This window comes from Drosophila navojoa, chromosome 5 (genome assembly GCF_054131105.1).
Source record: "Drosophila navojoa isolate 15081-1374.11 chromosome 5, UAZ_NAV_1.0, whole genome shotgun sequence".
Taxonomy (NCBI): Eukaryota; Metazoa; Arthropoda; class Insecta; order Diptera; family Drosophilidae; genus Drosophila; species Drosophila navojoa.
Genome location: NC_142893.1, coordinates 4594958 through 4617255, shown reverse-complemented (window position 1 = coordinate 4617255; position 22298 = coordinate 4594958). Strand labels below are relative to the sequence as shown.

Here is a 22298-nt window from a genome sequence, read left to right as displayed (position 1 = left end):
TTTGCCTTTTGCAGTTGGCTAATAATACTCGCAAGTGCAGCCGCTCAATTGGATATATTCGATAGGTTGGCACTTTCAATTGTTGTTGTCGTTGCGGCGAGAGTCAATGGCAGCGGGCGCTCAACTCACCACAGCAGCTTAAGAAACTCACTCAAAGAAATTGAAGAAACTCACCACAGGCCATGCTTAGAGCTGGCTACATAATCCACATTCAGTATTCGTTGAGCCGCTGTGCGTAGAGCACCTGTTGACGGTAAATGTAGAAACGAGTCGAACACTTCGTGTAAGTGTGTGCGTGTGTGTGTGCCTATGTGTGCGTTAATCTTAGAAAAGTGAATAACTAAAACGAGCTGCTTTTGCCGTTGTCGTTGACGTTGCCTTATAAATTAAAAATTGAAAGAAGAAGCAGCCGCAAAAGGCAAAATGTAAACGGAATTCGAATGAATGATATTTGAGCGTCGTCGTTGCTGTGTGTTCGTGTGTGTCTCTCTCGGTACCTGAGTGTGCATGTGTATGTGTGTAGAAAAGCAAAAATACGGCAATAACAACAATAAGCAGACAAAAAACAAAACTTTCTTTTTTTGCGCTACCTTTTGCCACCATCTTAAACTGCGTCTTTGTTATTATTGTTGTTGTTGCAAATTACGTGGATTTCGCGCTGTGAAATTTGTTGCAAGCATATTTTTATAATTTGTTTTCGTGCACATCTTTTCACTGTTAATTAAAATAAATGCCGCTGCAGCGCACAGCATAACAGAAAAACAAAACTAATAAAAACTAAACGTTGATTAAATATAATGACCTAACTGCAAGGGCAGATACCAAAGCTACTAATTAGCCTCTGCAACTCTGTTGTCGGTTGGCCAAGCCGGATGCCAGACGCGCGTTGTCTTTTTGAAATAAACTTCCAGTTCGCTTCCAGGCAGCTCATTCACTATACAAAAATGTCTGTAACCTGTCTTTCGCTCGATTGACCAGCTTATGCCGGTTGGCGCGGCCTACACATGTTGGCTATTTCCAATGGGATCGAGCACTAAATTGCCCCAGCACCAATTCCAATCCAATTCCAGATGCTATTCCAGCGCTAGCTTTGTACAGTTAGTTGTCCCATTTTGGCGACGTTGCGCTTTTGTGCCAATTTTGTTTTTGTTTTTTCTTTACAACACTGGCAGCTGCTTTACCCATTAACATTTGCATCTCCGTCTCTCTCGCTCTCTATGGCTATCTTAGATTTTGTTTTTCGATAATATTTTAAAGCTTTTGCTGCATTCCTTGCAGCCGCAAAACCACATTTTCGCATCCGTCTCTGCCGTTGGCTGTCAAACGAGCTTCATCTGGCCATCCCAACCTCCGTATCGTCCGCTCATTCGCTGCCCTCTCCTCTCGCTCTCGCGCTCTTTCACTGTCATTCGCTGGATCGGCTATTATGTTTATAGAAATTTCAATTTGGTTGCCTTTTTGCCTGTGTATTTGCAGTTTTTGTTGTTTTTTTCGGAGAAATTTGTTGTGTGCGCGAAATGTAATTGAAAATAACGTTCAATAGACAAGACATAAAGAAAAAAAAAAATTAAGAAACATAAAAATCGTAAATCCATCAAAGAAAAACTGCTAATGCATTTGGACTAATGATTGATATTTGAGGTAAGCTTTAACAATGGATAACGTGGAAAGTTGAAAGTATAAATTTAGTATACATATTTATGAATGTATGTGGGCTAATGCTCGTCTTTTGTTTGGTATTCATAAGCCAAGGCCACACTAGTTTGTCTCTGATTGATATTATTCCTGGAATATATATTCGTTCCTATGCAATTCCAGTTTTTTCTCTTTCTAATTATTGCATTTACCTTTTGTCTGCCTGCTTCTTTTATAAATCAAAAGTCCCATCTTCTTCTTATTCATTATGATTGGAAATATTCCAGCTAATGGATACCTGGAATATATTCGCTCTTATGCAATTCCAGATTTTTGTATTCTTTTTACTTATTGCATTTACCTTTTCTCTGCGTATTCGTCCATATATCAACAACTTCGCTTCTTCTTCTTCTTCATCATCGTCACATGCAATATCCGAGGCTCAGCTGAAGTTACGCAACAGCGTCCCAAAAATCGCATGAGTCATTTAACTTGGGATGGCAGCCAACTAATTATGAGTCCAATGCAGCACTTCCGTTCAAGACTTAAGCCGAATATCGAAACGCCAAGAAAGCCAACTCCATAAACGCCATCCGGACGGAGAATGTAAACAAGCGTGTGCTGCTCATGTTGACAGGCGCCTGCGTGGGCAGCTACAACAACTGTTGCCCATTTGGCGATCGCTCATTGGAAACAAAATGGAGTCGTTTAATGACAGCAATAGCAGCAGCAACAACAACATCGCGAGCAACAGCAACGCCTTTGCCTGCTGTCGTCATTGTTTGTTTTGATTGTTGTTGTGTCTGCTCTCGTTGTTATTAAAAGTAAAACTTTCTATTTCACTTGGAGCAGCCGAAAATTTCAAGGTTCGTCGTATGGAAAAACCTTAACAACTTCCTGCACTCAAAAACTGTTAACAACAACAACAGCAACAACAAAATGAACATGTGCAGTCGATGATTTTTCATGACTCAACTTGGCGGCTGCCACAGCTTTGGCTCTTAATGGCCCGAACCCTTTGCGTATGTGTAAAAAGGGGTATATTGTTTGTAATATATGTAATGAGTGGATAATGTTGGAAAGAATAATAAAATAAATTGAATTAATTAATTATTAATTTACATTTGTAAACATAATAATGATGACAATGACAATGAAAATACAAAACTTGCTGAGAAATAGCACTACAGGGTATGTCATAGTCCGGCACTTTCTGCACACTCTGGCTTATTTCGATTTTGGGTCTGGGTTCAGTTAAAAGGTGAAGTTAAACTCTTTTTTTTGCTTTTTGTTTCTTTCGCTTTTGTTAGCTGTAAGCGTAATCGAGTTTTAAGTTTCCGTCGCGTCTCAGAGAGCAACCTTTTGCTCTACAATGCGCAGTGTCTCTACTTGTCTCTCTGCCTCTCTTTTTCTCTGTCTCTGAATGAGTGCTTTCACTTTCAGCTAAGGCTGCCTCGCAATTGTTTTTGGTTTTTGTGGTCGTTTTAACGATCGTTTGCTTTGCTTCTGATTAGACGCTAATCGACAATTGTAGGGCGTCACGTATACATATTGTTTTTGTTGCTGTTACACTTATTGGGTAATACCAGCTTAAGCTTTGTAACCATTCTGATTTGCTAATATATATTTAATGTTTGATTTACTTGGCCGCGAGATTGGGTTTCACTTTTCCTTTTGACACCTCTTAAAAAAGTGTGCTTAAACTTTCGCTCTTTGATTTTGGTTTTATTTTTTACATCAATCAAAATTAGCATTTCAATCAGGGCGTTTCGTTGCAACAAACAGTTCACTGGCAGCGCCTATCACAGGCCCCACCTGCTATCGCTGACACGAGGTTATGTAAATGTGGCTTAGAAAGCCGCGGGCCAAGTAGTCGTGCCTTTGATCTGCTTATGTCTTGGGCAATTATGAGGCGTACTCTGATTTATTAGCGTAATTGTGCGGCCTTTTGGCCCCTGCCTGACGTAATGTCTTTCTCTGCCAGCCGAGCCACTTAAATGGACAGTGCTCCCCATTAGACACACAGAGATAGCTTATTTATGGCCTGTGTTCTCACGATTCCAAGCGATTGCCACACAAAAGACTTAAGCCACAAACTTGCGCAGTAACGCTTTACAAGAAATTTATCAACTGCCCAGAGCTAACATTTCTTTCTTTCCTTTTGCAGTGCTTAATATGTAAATCTACAGCCGAAAACAGAAGAAGAGAGGAAAGAATAGGAAGATGCCACGCCAAAGCTCCGACCAGCCTCACAATATAAACTGACAAATACAAATCCAAAAAAAGAAGAAAATATCGAAATTAACTATTCTTGACAACAGCTTAGAATAAAGAGAGGCTTTCTTTTATTGCCGCAAAACCAAAAAAAAAGAGATAAACAAAAACAATTTATGCAAAAATGCGACGAAAGCCACAGAACTTAACACAAACTGAACGGACCAGCAGAAATGACAACAACAACAATAACAGCAGCAAAGAAAACGAGAAGCAGAGGGAGAGGAACAAGCCGCATAGAATACCAAGCCAGCGACACATGTGGCACTTGTCAGCGGAGCTGCTGTCAATTTCTCTGCTGGTGCTGTTGCTGCTGTTGCTGTTCCACGTTCACACAGCGGGTAAGTCAAGAAGTCTTTAAAGCCGTTGCCACAAGGGTGTCTCCAGAGGAGTTTCACATGCGAATTTCGTATGCTTGCCGTAGACAATGTTGAGGCTTCTTTCAGTCAATAAGCTGAAAGGTGAGAAATTTTAAAACTGGGCAACGTACGACTGGCAGATAAAAAAAAACACACACTAAAAAGTTGGCAAATAATTCGTACTCGTATATAAAAGAGAGGTATTGATTGCTGATTCAGGTCATATTCTTGAATTTACTTTAATTGAGAACAGAAAATTAAAACGAACTCTTTTTAAAGAGTTTTAATACGTTTTCTGGTGTTTCATATAGCTATCCAGCTGTAGGTTAATAAAAAAATATATAGAGATCAGTTCCTAAATATCTTTGTCTTGTTTGTCATCAAATTCTTAGTATATACAAGGGAACAAAACATTCAATAGATCAAATATTTTGAAAAAAAAAAACTTTAAATGAATCTTAAGTTATATAAATACATATTTTTATTAATTGAGAGAGATATATATATACCTAAGTGTTTGACGAAAGGTTTACCTATTGAGTATGCTGCAGTACTTTTTTAATGAGCACACATAATATTTATAAATTAATCTAAATGTAGCACATCAGATCTCTACAGTTTGTATGTAAAACATTGGAGATCTGGCTTTTATGGTCAGCATTACTCACGCCATTGCCGCTTTCATAAATCATTTATGGTAATGCTCTTCACCTCTTTTCCTTTTATGGATAGTCTAAAATGTCTAGCATTTCTTTTCAATGTTTATTCTAAACAATTTTAAAGCCTTTTACAATTTTTTGTTGTGCACTTTCTAGCGGAATTTCAATTCTCTAAATATTTTATCATAATTAAAGTCAGATTTTATTTTTTGTAACTTTCTTCAATGCTTCACAAACTGCATTAAATTCCATGCCATGCCATTAGCCTAGCCAAGTGCCTGCCGCCAGCGAATGCCGCGTGCTGCGAACCTAATACACACACATACACCAACACACACACACACACACACACACACACACACATGTGTAGTCGAGTGTGTGCATCTTTTCTTTTTAGAAAGCTCATGTTTGGTGCATAATTTATTGGGCGCTACTAAGAATGAATAGCTACATAAAGTAGATAACAAGATGCTCACATACCTATTCAGGTGCGAGCGTCGAGTACTTGAGCAGCACGCAGCACGTAGATGACTGACGGCTGGGCAGCCGGCAGAGTCGCACCCGCAGTAGTCGTCTCAGTTGGCTTTGCCAAACCGAAAGCTATGCTAATTTGGGTTTTTAAAACTAAAAATACGGGCCTGACCCAAAACCATGATCTGACACATTTGAAGTTTAATTGCCACCTGTCTAGGCGTGACACACACAAGTTTAGATATTTTATAATTATATGGTATTCATGTGTGTCATTCGATGCGTCACTATATAATGCATATGTAAATATCTTTAGGAATTGTGTAATATGTGTTTCTTATGCCGGATTCATGGCCTGGGCTTTGCCGTTGGCTGACAAAGTGCGTGACGCGCGTGAATTGCAGACACAATTGACGATTTTACTCATTTTAATAAATATGCAAGTCTTTCTTCATATACAGTTTGATAACATAATATAATGTGACATGCGTCAATAGCTGAATACGCAAGTAATTAAACAATAGTTGATTAGTATGCAAAGCAAATCGAATGCAGACAATGGGAGAGTTATGCAATCGAATAGTTGTGCATTCGCTGGGCATTCAAGTTGTCGTAAAAGCTTAAAGGAATATGTTCTGCCGTACCTCTTCACAATTAGTTGGCCATAATGGGCTCCATGTTCCCAAGCATATTTATAGAAAGGGCATTAAAATAACACCACTATTCAGTTCTCTTTTTGTTCCCCTCTCTTTCAATTATAAATCAACACTCGCTGCGCCGTTAAGGCGCTGCTGCACCACATGCCCAACCACACGAGCAACGAGCCACACATGAGTCTCAGTGCCTGCCCGCTGAATCAATTAAAGCCAACTCTGCTTTACTGTTTACTGGGCCATTTAAATCAAACATGTTGGCATTTTCAAAGCAAATCTTTCATGCAGCTAATAAGCTTCATTAACATAAGAGCTCAAGTCCATTCACTGAGTGTGTGTGCAGCGCAGCACAAAAGATTTACATAAACATGGAATAAACCGCTACATTCTGACGAAGATCTAATGCTCTTGGCTAGATAATTATCTAGTTATAATTGGGTACATAAGAATAGAGTAAACAATATAATAAACAATATAATAAACAATATAATAATAAATAATAAACAATATAATAATAAATTAAAAATTTTTTTCTTCATTTGAAAATTGTGTTACAACTTTTTAGAAATTTAAAAAATATATTTATATATAAATTAAAATTTTGAAAAAATTTATATATATATATTTATTGCTTTTTTAATTATAGCATATAGAAAGAATAATTTTAAAATTTGAACAGCTCACTTTTTTTTTAATACCCATTTCTTAAAGTCTATTCAAAAAGGCACAAAAATATTCCACTTTCAAGCTCACAGCTGAAGCTGCATTCTTCATGGCTCGCAGAAAGAAAAAAAAAAAAACAAAAATTAGGTGAAGTGAAAATAATTTTACAGCAGCTTAATTAAAAAAAAAAAAAAAAAAAAACAAAAAACAAAATAATAATATTCTTCAAGCGTTGGCAGCCAATTGAGATTCTTGAGTAGCGGCCATGGCTTGGGCCATGGCGATGCTAGGCAACGGTAATAACGGCACTGGCGGCTTTCGACTGCTGAGCGCCAAAGAATTGAAATTCGTTTTGTGTGTGCATTGGAAAAGTGTCGTTCGACGAAGCGAGGCAATCGACAGCTAAAACAACAACAGCAATAACAACAATAACAACAACAACAACAACAACAACAACAAGAGCAACATCATCAAGTTAAAGACATTAGAAAGCGTGATGAGTTCGAATTTGTGTAAGTGTGTGTGTGCGCAGGTGTATGTCTCTGTGTGTGTGTGTGTACCAAAAATCTACAAAGAAAATCAAACAGTTAGCCGGCTGGATGAGTGCAATTCATCGTGGGCTTCAATTTGACTCGCTTGATGAGAGTCGCATTGACAACAATAACCTGTTGCATTTAACACATATTTTATTCAAGTATTTCACCGCGCTCCTCCTCTGTCTCTCTCTCTGCTTCACTCTCTGCTTAAATTTTCAGATTAGCTTCGCTCATTCCACACACTTTGCGTTTTTTGGCACATTTTTCGGTTACATGGCCTACTTGCAGCAAGTGAAAGACAGCCGAAGAGAGAAAGAGAGAGAGAGAGGGAGAGAGAGAGAAAAGAGTAAGAGAGGTATTGAGTTAACAAACAAAAAAAAAGTTGTTACTTAGCCAGGGCCTGTGAATATACTGTGTAAAGATGCCGCGATTCTCAAATCTGCCGCAACGCTTCACGAATTTATGGCGCTGCTTTTTATTGGGTCAATCGGCAGGTTTCATTTGTTGCGCTGGTCGCGCCGGCGGCGGTGCCACTGCATTCTTGGTGGGCCATCACGATGCACGGCATGTTGACGCAATTAATTAAAGTTTTTTGGCCGAGCAGGTGCGCTATCTTTGCAGCTGAAATATAAAGATTAATGACAGCTGGCTGGCTATACGCGATAGCAGCTGGAGATCTTTGAATGCTTTAAAGCACTTTGAGAGCCAAGTCAAACAGAAAAGACACGCGATCGCTTGCTGTGGTAAAAAATGATTAAAAATGTCAAAGTTGTGTAAAATAAAAGGAATTTTGTATTAAATCTCTCTCTCTCTCTCTCTCTCTCTCTCTCTCTCTCTCTCTCTCTCTCTCTCTTTATACCCCTCTCTCTTTCTTTCTTACTTCTGCTTCCTCCGTCTTTCTCTCACTCTCCCTCTCTCTATGTCTCTATCTCTCTATCACTCTTTCTCTCTCTCTTTCTGCCTCTCTCTCTCTCTTTCTGTCTCTCTCTCTATCTCTCTCTCTCATTATACCCCAATCTCTCGCTCAGTTTACACTTCTCCATATCTGCCTTGACTCTGTCTCTTTTTCGTTCTCTCTCACTAAGTCGATATCGGTCTCTCATATTTTAATATCTATACTCATAATTTCTTTCCTCATTTTTCACTCTGTATGCTTATCATATCTCTCCGATCCAAATCAACGTTTTGTAATCTTATTTAACTCTCCCAACTGGCCGTATTTTATTTTATTGAACTTAATGGTCATTTCAATTTCATGCCAATGATGATATCAGCCCAAAATCGAGAGAGTTTTTGTTTATGCGTTTGCGCCCAGCTCCAATTAAGTTAAACGTTTCTCCACCCTTTTCATTCAATTAGAGTCGATGCTGTGCAAGCGCAATCGGAATTCGAATCCGAATCGTATCAATAACTGCATGAGCACATACAACTACAACTTTCCCTTTCCCATGCATGCTGGAGACAGCAAAGCCAGCAGAGATAGAGACAGAGACAGAAACAGCAGCAGCAGCCCCTTCACTCCCTTGTCTGTCCGAAATCGTACAATGAAATTCGGCACAACGAAAGTTGTTGGCGCGCATAACCATAAACACACACACACACACACACGCACACACCCATATAGCAGCGAGCCCGAACCCACAATTTATCTTGATTTCGTTTGGTCAAGTTCCTTCTTGGCCCTGGCCATGGTAAGCATTTGTCCCGCGGCGCTCGGCGACATTTGAGGCGCACGCAAAATTGCACAAAGGCGGCGAATATCGAAGACGTTGCCGGGCGGCGAGGTGGGGCAAGGTTCACCTTTGCGCTTGCTGAAGCTGCAGCACAGGTAGACGGAGTACATTGCTTGCGTGTGTCTGTGTGAAGTTTGAATGCTAATCAATGAATACATTTCGCCGACTGCAAATTATCGGTAAACCGGTTCTGTTCGGAATTTTCCCCCCTTCTCTTTGATTATTTTGTAAGATGCTTCTTCGGTTTCGACTTCATTTACATATATGCGTAAATTTGGATTTGAAATGAAATCATGCTGAAAAGGCTTTCTTTGGCCGAAACTAGAAGTATGCACGTTAGCTGCTCTACACAAAAGACTTAAGCGACGAACTTGCCCCCGCTACTCTAATTAAGCAAATCAGCAAAAGAACTTGTTTGCTACTGATATTCTTTGTGAAATAAACAAAAGACTTAGGCAACGAACTTGCTCTCAGTCAACATTCTTTGATGAATAAGCAAAAGACTCGGGCAGCCAACTTGCTTGCAGTTGGCCATATTCTGGCAAAGAAAAAACACGTCAATACGCCCGGCCGAAGACTTAGGCAACGAACTTGCTTTTACCAAGCAACTGCGATAAATTAACAAAAACAAAACAACGAACTTGCCATTGCCTTGCATACTGTGCATCCATGCCTTTACACTTTCTTATCTGTTCGCTGCGTAGGCGTGGCACCTGCTGCGCCCATTGCCTGGACGGCGTACCGAAGGCCCGTAGACCACAATTAGCCCAATTGGTTGACTTCTCGGCAGCGTCGCTGACACATAAAACTGCGTTTGTAAAACTTGAAATAGAATGCCGTTAAATGTGTTAGGCTAGACATGCGCGCACACACACACACAGTCAGCAGTTGGCGCGCAGTTAGAAATAGCCTAATAAAAAGCTGGTTGACTGACTGCTCTGTCGCTGGCCGGTTCTGTGGGCCATTTGTAAAACGTAAACGCTTATTTTTTTTCCTTCAACATTTCGTATGATAGCACACACACACACACACATACGGACATTTACACATATACACATTGCTTTTGAACTTGTCACACGCCATTGAGAGTCGCCCGTTTGTCCATATTGGACGCAACTTGTTCCGTTTTACTCGGGGCACGTTGACACAGTTTCGCTGCCAGTGAGCAGAGCAGGAGAGCAAAAACTAGATAGAGAGAGGTAGAGAGAGAGAGTGGGAGAGAGAGGGAGATATAGCGCCGTGCTAAAGCCGCTTTTCAATCAATAAATTTTACGTTCTTTTAGCATTGAACTTGGCTGCGACAAGACTTGATTTAACACAACTCAAATCAACTAGAGTTGGCTTTTTATGTTGGCCAACACAATTTGTGGCAAGTTGCGGATTTGCTTGTGGCCAAAGGGGCTGAGCTGAGATCGGTGTGTGTGTGTGTGTGTGTGTTTGTGTGCCCATTCTATGCCCCATTTTTGTAAACAGCATTTAATCAGCTTTAATTGTTCAATTAGTGAAGCGTATATGGAGCGCAGTCAACTGTTTATTGTTGTGCAAGAGCTTAGAACAGCTTACAGTTTTCGAGCAGTGTATTCAAGCCTGAGAGTGATTTTATTCTGCAGTTTAGTGAACTCCAGCGGAACTCCGCCGCCCTTCGCTGCAATGCCAACTATGCGCCTTGCGTGTTCCTCTGGAAAGCAAATATTGCAACTATTTGCAGAGTCGAGTCGAGGCTGAGAGATAGCGATCTACAGCTAAATTGCAGCTAGTTCAATTTACAAGCACAAAACCCTGTTGCCGCTGGCCGTGCCCGAGCCACTTAGCTGCCTTCTGGGCTGGCATTTGCTGCTTATTAGTGGATGCTTTGTTTTATGCTGGAATCTGTTATAGTTACTCGCAGGCAGTTCGGTCTTTGCTGGGCCTTAATTATAAATGGCAGACAATTAGGCTGTTAAGTGTATCTATTATTTAGGCAGCGGTCAATGCTACGGCTCCACTTGTGGATATCCGCAACACACACATACACAGAGAGAGGGAGATAGCTAGAGTAGTCAACGGAGCGCACAAAGCTAGGGCTAATAAATTTATTTCGGCTTAGACAGGCCCCAGTTGCAGCCAGCCGAGAAATCCCGATTGCAACCGGCTCAAAGCTAAGCTACAGCTGAGACTGAGGCTGTAGCTGAGGCTGAGGCTGCAGTTGCAGTCGTGGCCAGAGCTGGCGTCTCAGACCTTGATTAAGGTCATTCGCTTGTGCGCTAACACAATGGCCGCCACGTTGCCTTTGGCTCGAACTCCATTTGCAGCCAGACTGCAAAATTAACATATCTAATTGCATGACGCGCGCGGCAAATGCTGGAAAAAACCAAATAAACCAAAGTAAGAAACAGCCAACCAAAAGCGAAAAACAATTTCGTTTGACATACCTCACGGTTGGGCCCCTTGCTCAAGTACCTCAAATATATGGCCGGCGTCAAATGACTGCAGCGAAATTCCTCAATTTCACTACAGAAGAAAAAGGAACAAAGTTGTCCCTCCCTCTCTCTCTCTCTCTCTCTGTGTATCTCTACCGCTGTGTGTTTGCTGAGCCGCATCATTGTCGTCACTTGTTAATTGCAGCGCATTTGCTTGAAATTTTTCTAGACAGCGCGACAACAGGCCTCACTTGAAGGTTTTGAAAAAAAGGGTTGAGATTTAAGTGTGACTCGACAAGTTCATAGACTCTCTATGAAAATGTAGAGATAAGCTGATGCTATCTTTTGTTTTTATCAGCTTAAATATTCTAGCAGTTCTATGGTATATATAGCTAAAGCTTGCCTCATACCACATTTTAGATCTTGAATCTCTATACTTTCTGAGTTATAATAGATGGAAGAGATATACATGGTTGCATACACTTTTTGTAATGTTCATAAAGTTTCAGCTTTCTTTCCTAAATTAAGCAGAAGTTAACTTAGTTTTCCTTCAGACTGAATAACCTGAAGAGAAATGGATTTAGACTTCTAGTTTTACTTACTTAACTACATATTTCAAACTAATTAGTAACTTTATACTAACTTGCTCCTTAGCCAACTTCTTCACACTTGTAAACAAACTTTGTATAGACTAAAACACTCGCCGCACTTCGCACCCATACAGGGTATACAAGAAATGGCACGTTTGATTGCACAAGTGATGCCAAACAGAATTTGTTTGGGCTGCTAATGAATACCTTGACGATGCCGAAGCCGGTGCCGGTGCAAGGCCTTCTGCCAGCATGACTGCTGCGAAAAAAGAGAAAAAAATATAGAAGGGGCCATAAGCGAAACAAAAAGAAAAGAAAAACCAAATATTTATTACACAAACTTTCTTTGCAGTGGTCATAAACAGCAACATTTGTTTGGTTTTGCTGTGGTTTTTATAGCAACGCCCACTGGAGTCTGTGCGGCAAGCATTTGTCTGAATCAATTAGCATTAAATCAAACAATTTTTATTGCCAGCTTTTTGAGTTGAGGGCTGCACTGGGGAACAAGACGTCCCGCCTGTCCGTCCGTTTGTCCGTCTATAAAAACTATGGCGATATTTCAAATGTAAGCGACGTGCCACGATAGCCCAGCTAATATCTTTAGCGGACGAGCCAAGGCGTTGCCCACAAGTTCTTTGACTCTCTGGCTGGCCATGTGTGTTTGTGTGTGTGTGTGTGTGTGCGACGAGCCAAGTTGAACGAACGTGAGCTGCGACTGAAGCCACAGGGCAAGGCGGCGATTCAGATGGTCTTAGCATCTTAAATAGAAATCTTACAGAAAGCCAGACGTAAGCTCGAGTTCGTTTTTATTTTGATTTAGAAAAGACTTTTATGAGACGTTTGAAAGATTAAATTGTGGTAGCTGGGAAAGATGTGAAATGTAAAGGCTAAGCCCTGAGCCAATTGAAGAAGTGACTTAAGAGTAGTATTCAGATATGAATGCTGTAATAGTGAGATAACAAAGCACCGTCAATACTTTCCAATTAAAAGAGTTTGTTAGATATTGTCCGGGTAGTACCGTTATTCTAAAGAAGGCCTTGACAAATAGTTTTGTTGCGGTTTTGAAAGTAAAACAAAAGCCATATTTAATAAAAGAAATCAAGCATAATAAATAAATCACACGTAAGGGCTTAAATCAAGTAGAAAGTTGGCTAAAATAGACATGAAATATGAAACAATTTGTAATTTGAGCTTGAGTTACTATTGTACAAGAGAGATTTGTAAATATTGAAATTTACATTATATTTGCTATAAATAGTGTGGAGGGAAAGTAAATTTAGAATTGTAATCAAAAGTGTGAGGTAGAGATAGAGTTGGGATTGAAGCCGACTTGTGGTTTCAAGTTTCTTTTGCTGACTTTTTAAGCATTGGGTGCAGTAAATCATCATAGATGATCACAGTCTTTTGATATTTCAGCTTTTCGATATCTATCGACTTCCTAATTAGAACACATGCATTTCAAAGAGTTGATATTTATGTGTTGGTTAATATAGATAGAAAGGCAACTAGGGAATAGGCTTCCATATGCCATTATTACGCTCTGAAAATTTAGCTAAGATAGTCCAAGTAGACTAAAAGTTATGCAACATTTACGTTCCATAATCAAGCCCAGGCAAGACCATGCAAGACTATGCAGTGCATACCTATGTAAAGTGCGTTTGTAGTATGTGTGTGCTATGCGTAAAGCATGTGCATGAATACAGAATAAGATTAGAGAAGAAGCTCTTCATAGAGAGCTCTTAATATGTTCTAGTCGGACACTCCAGACTCGGCACTGAAACAAGACTTAGTTTTAGGGAAGTCTTATATGTATTATCATTTGCATTTATTATGTTTTCCTAAATATATATTCACATTTCCAACAAGGTTAATTTTTAATAATTCATAAGATCTGCTTAAATTGAATGAAATTTCAATGTGAATGAAGTCTTTAATAGGCAATCAACATATATTAAATGCGCCAAATTGTCGTCATTATTATGCCACCTTCTCCATTATTTGTTAGTTACATAATAGCTGAAAATGTGAGCTGAAATATGACATGCGCATGTTATTTGGCCAGGCTAACAGCTGCCTGACTGACTGAATGTCTGTCTGGCTTGGTTCAGCTTGGCGCACATGTCGTATGCGTAATGCTTGCGTACGTGCGTTAAATATCGAAATATGAAATTGCTGCATTTCATAAGCGCTGCAAATGTAATTATTGTCGCTAGCTTTAATTTTTCTTTCAGTTTTTTGGGCTAGAGGCTTATACATGTGCCAGGCATCTATGTAGTCTTTTGGCCAAATTGTGAAATAGTTTTGCTGTCGTTGTGTTTCTGTCAGTTCGAAGCAGCTGAAATAGAAAGTGATTGCTGCCTGTTGTCAGCAATTTGGAGGCGCTGAAATTGCCAATTGCTTTGTCGTGTCGCATGCATCTGTGTGTGTGTGTGTGTGAGTGAGCGACTGAGCGAGTGTGTGTGGGCTGCAATTCAGTCGAGACTGAAAACCAGTCCTGTCTGCCCTGCTGCCGCCTTCTAGCCTTGCAGTAACTGAGTCGTGGACTCAAGTAGCGCTTAAATTAATGTAGGCAAGCGCTGGAACTAATGACTCTCTTGTCTTGTCGAAGTTGTCAACGTTGTTGTTGTAGTTGTTGCTGTCGTTGTCGTTGTTGTTGCTGTCTCTTAGTGCATTGAACTCTGCGAGACATGTCAGACCGTACCATATAGCCAGTTGGGAGTTGGCTGCCCAAAAAGATAATTAATTAGAGCTTTTACTTTCGTTGTCCGTGAAAGTGTGTGGCATGCCACAGATTCAATTTGGTAAATTGTGCTACAGTTGCTGTTCCCCTTTGGCGTTGTCTCTGCTCCACTGACTTAATGGCCCGCGGCAAGATTTTCATTTTGGCCAGACACTTTTACCCCGCTACCAATTCAATTTTCGTATCAATAATAGCGCAAAAATCAAATGAGAAAAAAAAAACACACACAGTGAAGTTGAAAAACAGGTGGGAAAATCATATTTATTTTGTTTTCTTTTTATGATTATTTCGCAAAAGGAAAGTGAAAATGCGATCAAGACATTTCTGCGGCTTTGTTTGTTCGGTATTTTGTATTTGGCGTTTGGAATTTAAAAAGGAAGCGCTAATTATATCAAAGCCGCATTTCATAGAAAGTAAAACAAATATAATTTTCAGTTATCAATCCGCGTGTTTCGCATTGTTGCGCCTTGGCTTTGGTGAAAGTAAAAACTGTGCCAAAAAGTTGATCGAAAAGGAGGAGAAATACGTAAAAAAAAAAACCGCTTAGCAATTGGGTTAAGCTCAATAACTAAACGTGTTTTATTTATGCCTCGTCTTCTTCTGCTTCTTCTACTGTTGTTGTTGCCCGTATGAATTATGCGCATTGTGCCATAAACTCGAAAATATTATTAAACTGGTTGCTCGAGGCACTCGTCACCCACTTGGGCAGACCTTAGAGTCGAGCTAGCATCGCGCTAATATGTCAGCGGCAAAAAGCACTTGCCCCAGCCAACTGTCTAACCGTCTATCCGTCTGTCGGTCTGTCGGTCTGTCCATCTGTGTGTCTGTCTGCCACGCATGCACTTGACACCGCTTCGCTTTCGGAGGCTGCGCTCACAGTGCCTGGGGCAAGTCAACGATCGCAGCAGCAGCACACATAAATCACAGCCAAAGCAAAGAAAGTAACCAGATTTATAGCACTCGGATGCCAAAGACTCTTGAAGATTGTTGTAACATTATATTGAATGCTTGGCGGGTGGTGTTAAAAGCCACACACAGACACTCTCAGTCCATTACTCTATCTCTCTCTCTCTCTCTCTCTCTGTTCTCGTTGAATCGAGTTCAAGTCAGTTCATTTGAGTCAAAGCTCAGCAGGTGTCAATTTCTAAGGGGTTTGTTTTAGGCCCAAAAAAAGAAAGCACTTTAATATATGAAAAGAATAGAAATCCACCTGTCTCAGTGTGTATTAGATAGAAATTTGTGTAGTAATTAAAAATGTTGTTGAATGATATTTGAAGTTTTTATAGCTCGGAAACTAGTTATAGATGACAATTAAAATTTACTTTTTAACCAATTTTAAGGCTAATAATTGCTTGCATTTCTCTCTCAATTTCATACGCTGTGATAAAATTGCAAAAAAAAAAAAAAAAAAAAAAAAAAAATAAATAAATAAATTTTAGTTGAAATGTTTAACAATTTTCAAATTAATATTAATGAGAGCTCTAACTAATTTTTATAGCTAACAAAATATGGAGGAATAAATCGTGATAAGTTTAAGGGAAAGTTCTTGTTATTGTTCCATATTATATTCTTTCTTGGTCTCTTGCTACTTTGCCTATAATATCTATATCAAATCTCTCTCCTCATCCATTCCTAATTAGTAAAAAATAAAACTGAACTTCAGCAGAAATTTGTGCAGAATTCTTCATTGATTTATTGTGCAGACTAGCGCAACCCCCAGAGATATATCTCTATATATACACACACACACACACACACATACATATGCCTGCCCATCGCTGATAAGTAGCTCAGCGCGTATATTTTACCAGCCATACAAATGGCAGTCGTGAATATGTTGGCATCTTTTCAACGCTTCACGTAGCAATTTGTGAAATTCTCGTCTTGCCAGTGCAATTGTGCCTGCCTGGCGTGGAGGCGTGGCCAAAGGGGGCGCCTTGGTAATAAGTAATATGACTGCCACAAACTGTGACAGATGAGCGTCTGACTGCTGCAAGAGATCTGTGTGCCCAGCCTTGGCTTGCCAAAAGGCAAAACCCGTAATTTCAGATGTTGGCAGGCGTATATGATTTAGATGTACATATATGTAAGTATACAACTACATATGTATGTGTATATATGCTTGGCTACAGCAAACAATTACACTGCGAGAGTGAAAAGAAGAACAAAAGACTGAAGACACAAACTTGACATCGAAAATAAATGATGCCTGCCAGCCGAGGCTGAGGCTGAGACTGAGACTGCAACTGAAACTGAAATCTCTCTCTCAAAGTCGGTTTCGAATTTCTAAGAAATGCAAATGTGCATCACATCGGCACATCCACAATGACAACGACAAAGACAAAGCACAGGGCAGGTGCCGCAATTGTTGTTGTTGTTGTTGTTGGGGCGTACCTGAAAAGTGAAACCCGCTGTCGCTTTTGTTTTGGCAGCCGCCACATTTCCAGTTGCAGCTGCACCAGATTCTCTGCACTGCAATAAATAATTAGTGAAACTGAAGATTTGGCATGTCAAGAATTTCACCAGCTCTAATGGCACATCTTCCTCTCTCTCTCACTCTCCTTGCAGCTGCCCAGCACAATGACATCTCGCAGATGTCGCCCAAGTCCAGCAGCCAGAACCTCGCGGCTCGCTTGAGCATTGAGAGCACCATGACGGACACGAACAGCATACCGGAGAGCTTACACTCAGAGCCGCTGAATGAGAGTGAGACGCGTGCGCGAGTAGAGCGCTCGGCCTCACCCATACTGCACGAGCCGCAGCAGCAGCAGCAACAGCATCCCAATGATATCAGCTATGGCAACGATGGCGAGAAGGACGTCTCAGCGGGCCGGTACTTTCACTATAACATCAAGCCGACGGGCACGTACGACCAGCAGGAGGAGCAGGAGCAGCAGCGGCCAGAGCGCACACAGCGCATGCGAGCGGGCAAGACTCTAAGCGGCAGCAGCAGCAGCAGCTCCGTTGGCAGCAGCTCAAGCGAGCAGCCTTTTTTAGTGCAAAGGGGGCTGCGACAGACTACGTCGGGGTCCCCTATCAGCCCGAGTCCGAGCAGTATTGCCAGCTCGACAGCCAGTGCGACTCAAACGCCGCATAATCCACGCCAAAACGGCAACCCGGACATCCAGGACATCATCACGGGCATTGTGAAGCTGCTCAACGGCAACGTCAATGTGCACGCCAATACGCAAGGTGTGCGCCGACCCTCGGCGAGCCGTATCAATAATCGTGGACCGCCGCGCATATCCGAGGTGCAGCCGTTGCCGCTGGACTACGAGGCACAGAAGCCAGGCACTTCGATGCGGCCGCCTCCCTATCCGTTCGATCGGCCCGACCGTCCGTTCATTACGGGCGTGCCCATTCCGGAACAGATTGTACCTGTGCGTCCGGGCTTTGTGAGCAATCGGCCGCCCTGGTATCGCAACAAGCCACGCCCACCAATCACAACGAGCGTCAATGGGAGTCGACGTCCGCTGCCGCAGTATCAGCCAATGCCGCAGCAGCTGCCCGCACGTCCCGCCGAACCGGAGCCAGTGCATCAGCAAGAGGATGTGAAGCAGCAGCAGCAGCCAGAACCAACTGGTGACCATCTAGACGCTGTGCCGCCCACCGACACCACCTACGACTCGGAGTTCTCCAACGAAGATGCCAATGCCCAGTACATCGAAGTCTCTGACCAGGATACCGCCGAAGCGGGCAGCGAGATCGAAGATGAGCTGGTGCCACCAGCCGAGCCGTCACCTACGACGCCAACCAAAGAGCAGGTGAACAAAAAGAAGCACAAGCCCAAGCCGGTCAAGAAGCCGCATGAGGAGCACGATGGCTACACCACCATCATTGAGACCAGCTCCGTGGTGAACACCGTGATGGGCATGTCGTCGACCTATGTGCCCATGTCCATGGATAACAGTGCAGATGCTAGCCATGATCTTGATCCCTCCACGGAGGAGGTCATCTTTATGACAGCCAATCGCACGCCGGGACTGGAGGCCAGCGCCTCATCGGCTACAAGCAGCATTCAGACTGTGCCGCTGAGCGAGCAGGTTGCCTCGGATACCATTGCTCCGACAACCAAATCACCTATGACCACCTCTACATCCACCACCACCACCACCACCAGTACTAGCTCCACTACCACCACCTCAACTACTACCACAACCACCTCGACTACCTCAACCACCTCAACCACCACTGAAAAGGCGCCCATTGGCAATGGCCCAACGCCCGCTCCCGCCACTCCTGCCGCTCCCTATCATCCCCGACCCGGCATTGTGTTGGACGATCCCGAATTCAAGCCCGGTGGCCGGCCACGCCCAGCCGCTCAACGACCCACAGCTCCGCAGCAGGCCATACAGCCAACGCGCCAGCATCTGCCGCCCGGCTACGGCGAGATCTTTGACGTCACCCTGTCGGCTATCCAAGGTCCGGGCCCCAAGGGCAGCGGCTCCCAACAGACCATCAACATTAAGCCGTACGGCAGCTATGGGGGAGGGCCAGCAGGCGGCGGCGGAGCACAGGCGGACATCATTGTGTCAGCATCAGGTGACGAGGGCTTCGTCTCAATCGATGGCAAACGCACTTACATCAATCTATTTGGTGATCCCACAGATCCGCCCGCGGGCGCTACGACACCGGCGACGCGTCTGCCCCAATTGCCGGGCGCAGCAGGCAGCAGTGGTGGTGCAGGAGGTGGTGGTTCGAAGGGTGGTGCAACTGTGCCGACTCACGGTGTCACGCAGAGCAGCAACGGCTATGCGGTGCCGGAAACGGAAGTTGTCGAACTGCAGTCACAATCAGGCACAAGTCCGGGACATGGACCGGCACATGGACATGGACAGGGACAGGGACAGACGGCCAGTAAGGTGCCAGCATCCACGACACATGCGGGACCCACGCGACCACACTACCGCCAGCGACCCACACCACCGCCCGTGCGCATCGACACCTGCATCGTGGGCGATGACACCACCTGTGATCAGGCGCAGCACGAGCGCTGCAAAACGGACAACGGCGTCTCCAGCTGTCACTGCAGACCAGGTGAGCCAAGCGAACTCTGTAGAGAGTAGAGATTGGAGATTCGAGAATCTTCCGTTACGTTCCATTCTAAACATTCATCCACTTCTAGGCTACTCACGTCGCAAGCATCGCGAGCCCTGCCGCCGCGTCATCTCCTTCCATCTGGGCATGCGCGTGGATCGCATCTATGAGCATCGCATTGTGTGGGATAACAAACTCCTGGATCTCAACAGCGAGCCGTATGGCCAGCTGAGCTACGAAGCTGTGCGCGCAGTAAGTAGAGCAAAATAAATATACCCAGAGAATCAGCCGAAAACCTTAATCTAATCATCCGTTACAGCTGGACTCTGCCATGTCTATGACACCCTATTCGGATGAGTTTATGGAGGCCAAGGTGAATAATATCTACAGAGGCGATCCCAATCTGGGCGGCAGCGGCGTCTATGTGAATCTGACATTGAAGGTGAGTGAAATCAAAGAGTCAAGTCGTAAGATTTACTAACTCTCTCGTTTCTCCCCTTAAGCTGGACGAGAGCGTGGAAACGCTGCGTCCCAATCTGCGCAGCGATGTGCAGAAGCATCTCTTGGGCGTGCTGCATCGTCGCAACAACAACATTGGCAACTCGGTGCTGTATGTGAGCTCGCCGGAGGGCGCCGTCTCGGCGCTGCACGATGTGGACGAATGCCAGTCGGCGGAGCTGAACGATTGCCATGAGAGCGCCACGTGCAGCAACAGCTGGGGCAGCTTCCAGTGTGTGTGTGCGCCGGGTCTGCGCGATCCCTGGGCCGATCAGCCAATGCGTGCGGGCCGGGAGTGCCAGGCCTGTCCGGATGGCTATTGCAATAATCATGGAGTCTGCAGCTACAACGAAGAAGGCGCCCAGAGTTGCGCCTGTGATTCAAGTCATTACGGCGCACAGTGCGAGATCGACGGCGAGGTGCTGGGCGTGGCCATAGGCGCCTCTGTGGCGGCCGTGATCATCATTGTGCTGACTCTGGTGTGCCTCATCATGTGGTCACGTCGCTGGCAGCGCGAGCAAAAGAATGCGATGGGCTCCCCTGTGTTTGGCTACATGAATACGGCTCCACTGAAATCGGCGGGCCTGCCACAAGCCGGCTATCAGGTGACTCTCGAGGATCGCATGCGCTGGGCACAGATTGCAGATGTCATGGCACAGACGAATCATTACGGAGTGAGTGTTAGTTACAGAGAGCCCCAAGGCAGATCTACTGTATAGGAATCTAATCAAACTTCTCTTTTCAGGCGGAACCCATCGGACCCACACGGCCATCGTCGGCCATGTTTGCGTACCCCAATCTGGGTGCCATGGGCATGGGCACCATCGGTGGAATGTCGCTGCAGAGCACCATGCAAATGCATCCGAGCGCCAGCCTGGCGCCGCCAGTGCCATTGCCCAGGTGAATATAAGCAAATCCATATTCATTTGATTTATTGCTAACTCATTTTGGTATTTTTACTAGAAGACTCGGGCTGGGAGCGCGTGCGAATGGCATGCGCGCACTGGAGAACTCCAGCTCCAGTGAGGAGGAGGATCGCGCCGATCTGCTGGGTCGCAATTTCCAAGTGCCACGCCCAAAGAGTCGCAGCAATGGCAGCATAGCGGTAGGTGTACAACATCAACATCTCAGCCGTGCCAGATTTCTCATTTATTGTTGTTTTTATTTGCTGTAGAACCAGTCGGGCATCTACTACGATGTGGACTATGAGCCTTCGGGCAACGGCATTGGCAACACCAGCGTCGATCATCTTTATGGCTCACAGAATCAGTCTGTGACGCACTCGTCAGGCAACTCTCACATACCCGGCCCCCAGGGCATACCCATGAGCACGTACACCTCGGGCCGTGCGCCCAGCAGTTACTACATGAAGTAGAGTCCCTGCACCCCTCCTCCAGCACTGCCCTAACCCCCAGCCCTAGTTCTAGCAAAAAACCTGTAAATATGCAATTTAGCTGTAGTTTAGCTTAGGTCCAACTGCCTAAAACACTTTTCCACTGCAGTCCAAGAGAGGAGGAAGGGAAGTCGGTGACTGCAGCTGAGACGCGTTTTTGTGCAATAAGCAAGAAGACTTAGTTTACAATGCATATGTATACATCACTTGCATATATGTATATCAGAAAGTAACGTAAATTTAAATGCAATGTTAACGATCACTAATCATTAATTTTAGCCTAAAATTAAATCTTTAATTTATTCTTCTATCCCTAGTTCTAAATGCAGTTTTATGAAAGCTTAGTCGAAAGTCAATTTTAAATCAATCGAGCACTAGTATTTACCAATTTGATGTACTTATGTATTTAGTTTTAGAGTGTGACTGTAAATATGAATCAATAAAGAGATAATAAAATTAATAATAAATTATCTGAATTGTTGCTGCTTCCTATGGTATTTGCTGCTTTATTTTATTTTCTTTTTTAAGATTAAAAAATATCATCACTTCAATTATAGCTAAAAGAAAAGAAAGAATACTTGACATTAATTTTAAATTCAATGAAATTGTGATTTATGCCCGCGTTTCTCAGAATTTCAAATTTACCGCCAAATTACCA

General features: G+C 43.3%; 1 protein-coding gene across 9 annotated transcripts; it reads left to right on the top strand.

Annotated features, from left to right (window-relative positions):
• Window positions 1-15: 15 nt before the first annotated feature.
• On the top strand, window positions 16-22107 carry pwn (calcium-binding EGF-like domain-containing protein pawn). Of its 9 annotated transcripts, XM_018106754.3 has the most exons (11): window positions 187-283; window positions 1477-1641; window positions 3803-4250; window positions 17281-19254; window positions 19321-19749; window positions 19838-20001; window positions 20069-20191; window positions 20253-20927; window positions 20993-21147; window positions 21211-21352; window positions 21422-22107. In XM_018106754.3, the coding sequence occupies exons 3-11, from the start codon at window positions 4034-4036 to the stop codon at window positions 21620-21622; spliced, it is 4080 nt and encodes a 1359-aa protein (XP_017962243.2). In that variant the 5' UTR covers window positions 187-283; window positions 1477-1641; window positions 3803-4033; the 3' UTR covers window positions 21623-22107. The 9 variants fall into 9 exon arrangements, with proteins under 9 accessions (XP_089117029.1, XP_089117027.1, XP_089117026.1 ...); XM_089260900.1 differs by having other exon boundaries at window positions 186-253; window positions 17281-19749; XM_018106753.3 differs by having other exon boundaries at window positions 17281-19749; window positions 20253-20921; window positions 21214-21352.
• Window positions 22108-22298: the final 191 nt, after the last annotated feature.